The 4,223-nt window shown below is 39.3% G+C and overlaps 1 protein-coding gene across 1 annotated transcript in view; it reads left to right on the forward strand.

The window, feature by feature from the left end:
* Positions 1-3,682, forward strand: part of Aadat (aminoadipate aminotransferase) — a 25,865-nt gene extending 22,183 nt beyond the window's left edge. Inside the window, exons 11-13 of the mRNA XM_005368094.3 lie at positions 1,125-1,231; positions 2,406-2,507; positions 3,355-3,682. Of these exons, the coding sequence (XP_005368151.1) occupies positions 1,125-1,231; positions 2,406-2,507; positions 3,355-3,396 (251 nt within the window). The 3' untranslated portion in view covers positions 3,397-3,682. The remainder of the gene's footprint in view (positions 1-1,124; positions 1,232-2,405; positions 2,508-3,354) is intronic.
* Positions 3,683-4,223: the final 541 nt, after the last annotated feature.

Raw genomic sequence — 4,223 nt, forward strand, 5'->3', positions numbered from 1 at the left:
CTAGCTCTGTAGACCAGGCTGGTCTCGAACTCACAGAGATCCACCTGCCTCTGCCTCCCGAGTGCTGGGATTAAAGGCCTGCGCCACCATCGCCCAGGGTATCATATAATTTTAAAATCTTAAATTCATTAAAATCCTTTGCCTTCTATTCATTAGCCACACATATTTGTTTAATATTTTTATTGTTGCTTTGAATTTAGGATGGCTTTTTATTATGGAAAGAAGATGGATAAATTACCTGACTTTAATTATACCATTAAAAGTGCAAATGATAGCCACGTGGTGGTGGCGCATGCCCTTAGCCCCAGCACTTGGGAGGCAGAGGCAGGCAGATCTCTGAGTTCAAGGCCAGCCTGGTCTACACAGTGAGTTCTAGGACAGCCAGAGCTGTTACAAAGGAACCCCGTCTTAAAAAAACAAAAAAATAAAAAAAAAAATGGGGGGCGAGAAAATGATGTAAAAATTAATAAGTCAAAAATATCAACACCGCCTTATGTCTGTCATATATCATTCTCTGTAAAGTCTTCATTTAAAGCAGAATTATATCTGCATGATTAGAGCACTGTCCTACCACATTGTGTAGGAGTGGTGACAAAATATTAATGTCAAGATTTTTTAAGTAACTAAAATCAGAATACTTGTCCTTTCTCCTTAGTTTTTCTATCATAACACATATAAAGCTTGTAAACACATCTGGAATTCTTTAATTTAAGTACCCTTATCTTAACTAATTACAGTTCTGCAGAAAATTAATCCATCTGAGCATCCATAAATAACAGAATTTATGAAATCCAAGGTGACTCCAGAAAGAATAAGGATCGACTTTAAAATGGAAACAGCCCTTTGTCTTAGGTGTGAGTGTCAGTCTGAGTTTCAGAGAGACACCCTCAATCCCATGCTCTCTCTGAAGGCTGACTGCCCTCAGGAGCTACCATCTCCCTTCAGTCAGCCCCTTACCCCAGAACATCAGTTTGGGGGAATCTCATCAAATCATATGTTTGAGAAGCTTTCGCATAACACATTGTCCAGAACTCCTTGTTTACAGTCACTGCCCCCGTGCTGTTGGGACTGTCAGTTTGGTGTCATCAGAAATGTCTAGAGCCACTGTCTTCTTTTGTTCATAGGTCTGGCAGAATGGCATGCTCCCAATGCCGGGATGTTTCTGTGGATTAAAGTGAAGGGGATCTCTGATACAAAAGAACTGATTGAAAAAAAGGCTATTAAAAAAGAGGTAAAAGCGGGAGATGGCCAACAGAATATTTACACTATTTCTCTCAACTCATTTCTTTGAATACAATGAAAAGACATCTTGTGGCCCAGGCACATGTGATGTTGGGATATTAGGAATATTGTCTCATTGTTAAATTTTGATAAATACTGAAGTTACAATTGGCTAAACTGATGGAAATACAGTCATTCTCATCAGCGACCAATTTCAGACATCCCCCTTCGCTTTGAGTTCAAAGTCACTCCTTACCACACGTGTAGCTTTGGGTGTCTTACACGCCCAGTGATTTATTCATAAAAACAGCCAGAACCCTTTCCTGGGCCAGCGAGAGAGCCTAGCAGCGTAATCCAGGTGTCTTGGTTAGGGTTTCCCTTGCTGTGAAAAGGCACCATGACCACAAGTATAAAGGAAAATATTGAATGGAGTAGCTAGGGGTACCGGGAAGGCGAAGTGCTCTCTTAGAATGTGTGTGGTCCTGGGTTCAACCCCCAGCATGAAAATGAGGATGAGGGAGGGAAGGAAGAAAGAACGGACATGGTCAGGAAGGGGAATAAAGTGTGCCTGTGTCTAGGATGAAGAGGGACTGAGCATCCTGCCGTTGTGGTCACGAGAAGAGCAGTTTGCTGTTCTCGGCACCCATTTGGACACACGTACTAACATTTTCATCTTCTTCCTGCTTCAGCATTTGCATCCTTTCAGTTTCCCTAAACGTTCCATTTTCCTCCTCTCCTGGGGCCTTTACGTTTCCAGGTTTCTCCCTAAAATATTGTCCCCGCTCTTTGCCAGACCAATTCCTAGTTGTCTTTCTGCTCCCAGTTAGAAATCTCAAGGATTGCGTTCATATTACTTTTGTAGATAGGTTAGCCACTTATCTTTATTTTATCATTTCTTTTTAACCTGTCCGATGAACATTTAAATTAGGTGTTTTCTTCTCATTTACTATAAATTCTTTTTATGTAGAGAAGAAATAGCATTGGTCCTATCAATGGTGAGTACTTTTCCTGATTCTATGCACAGGCTCATGTATGTATATTCTTGTTCTCTATTGTGATTTATTATTTCAATAATGGCTTTTAAGCTTAAAATATTCCTCCCCACAATAATACTACATTTCTATAAGTTTTCTTTTAGTTTTCCTTCAGCGGTGAGCTCACTTATTTTCCTCTCCATTGTACAGGTCTTATTTGTTCCTGGCAATGGCTTCTTCATCGACAGCTCAGCCCCCACTTCCTTCTTCAGAGCCTCCTTCTCTCTGGTTACTCCAGAGCAGATGGACATCGTGAGTATGCTGTTCGGCCACAGCCTCCTGCCTCTGATCTTGGATGTGTGTGTGCCCCTTGGCAGTCAGAAATGATGTAATGTCTGGCTTCTTACACTGCAAAAAGCCAGATTTTAGTGAAACGGTCATGAACTATTGCCAGGCATCTGTAAGCAAAGGAGACTGAAATAGAGTTAAAGTTTGTTGTCTTGCGAGTAACTAGCCCGGACTTCCTGAACTGTACTAGAGGAGGGGGTTGCCATCAGGTTCTGGGGCAGTACCTTTTCGCTTCTTCTTGGGATCACATAAATGACAGTAAAATCATAAGCCATTGGTCTATTTCTATGAAGACAAACAGATTTAAAAGATCTAGACTGTGTGCAGAAAAACACAAAAGGAAGAGCTATTAACCAAGCATTGCCTTTGACCTTCAGAAGTGTGTGTGTGTGTGTGTGTGTGTGTGTGTGTGTGTGTGTGCGTGCGCGCCCACGTGCGTGTGCATGCTTGCTCTTTTTACTTGCTTCTCATGTTACTAATATGCTGTCTATAAGCTTGCTCGACTTTATATATGAACAAATTTGAGCAGTCCAAATTCTAGGTAATGTTTGCAGATGAGAGAATACATGAAAATACAAAATATTTATACTACACAAAATAGAAAATGATGCATGCAAGCTGTAATTTTAAAAGCTCTGGAAATGTGTACAACCCTGGTGTATCCTTATCCACATCCCAGTGGCTCCTGGAGACGTTCTGCCCGGACAGCACTGTTGTCACCCTTGCTTTTCACAGTCATCTCCAGAGTTACCAAAGAGCTTCCAAGAGTAACATCCTAATGTCTTCAATTCTTATCTCTTTCCTACCTTAGGCTTTCCAGAGATTGGCCCAACTCATAAAAGAGTCTTTATGAAGAAATCAGACTAGGAATGATTCACAATTTTTAAATATATTATTTCCATACTTTGTTGAAGAATGAGTGTCCCTGTTTGACTGACAGAATGGATCCAGATCATGAAACATGGTGCATCTGTGCATCTGTAGCAATATAACTAAACAACTTTAAAGTGCAAGAATATTTTTTCTGATCTACTTTTGCCTTCTAATTAATTTTCAACTCACAGAAGATTAAATTATGTTGTAAAGAACACTATAGCTGTTTCATAATGTCCAATAAATTTTTCTTAAAATTAACACAATATGCTGAATTATTTTCAAATTGCAAGGAAGTTAGTTAAAATGGTACAAAATATTCAGTTTTTACTGCTATGAGGAAATTTCATAGACACGTATTGCAAAAATTGTTTCAATGTAACAATTATAAATTACTTTGTAGCCTTTCATAGTCCCAAAGAAATCTTTTTAAAATTAAAATTCTGAAGGTAAACATGCCAAAATGAATCCTACATGTTAATTCCAAGTAAAAAAGGAAGAAACTGTCGCCTCAGAAAGATTTCTTTATATTTTCATGGTGTTACATAATTTACAAACATTATATAGCTAATGTCTCCTTCAGCCGCTGAGGTATTATGTTGATTACTGCTCTAGCTGGTGGTGGGACCTAGGAGAATGGAGCATCCAGATAAACGAGGCAGACTAAAGTCTCATGCAATAGCCAACTTTATATAGAGCATCAGACAATTTATACTCTGAGAGGGTTAAGAGGAGACACAAGTAAAGTGGACAATCAGAATTTTATTAGGAGCCATTTTATTACTACATCGTTTTCTTTTTTAGACC

The sequence above is a fragment of the Microtus ochrogaster genome, unplaced genomic scaffold (assembly GCF_000317375.1).
Source record: "Microtus ochrogaster isolate Prairie Vole_2 unplaced genomic scaffold, MicOch1.0 UNK28, whole genome shotgun sequence".
NCBI classification, from domain to species: domain Eukaryota; kingdom Metazoa; phylum Chordata; class Mammalia; order Rodentia; family Cricetidae; genus Microtus; species Microtus ochrogaster.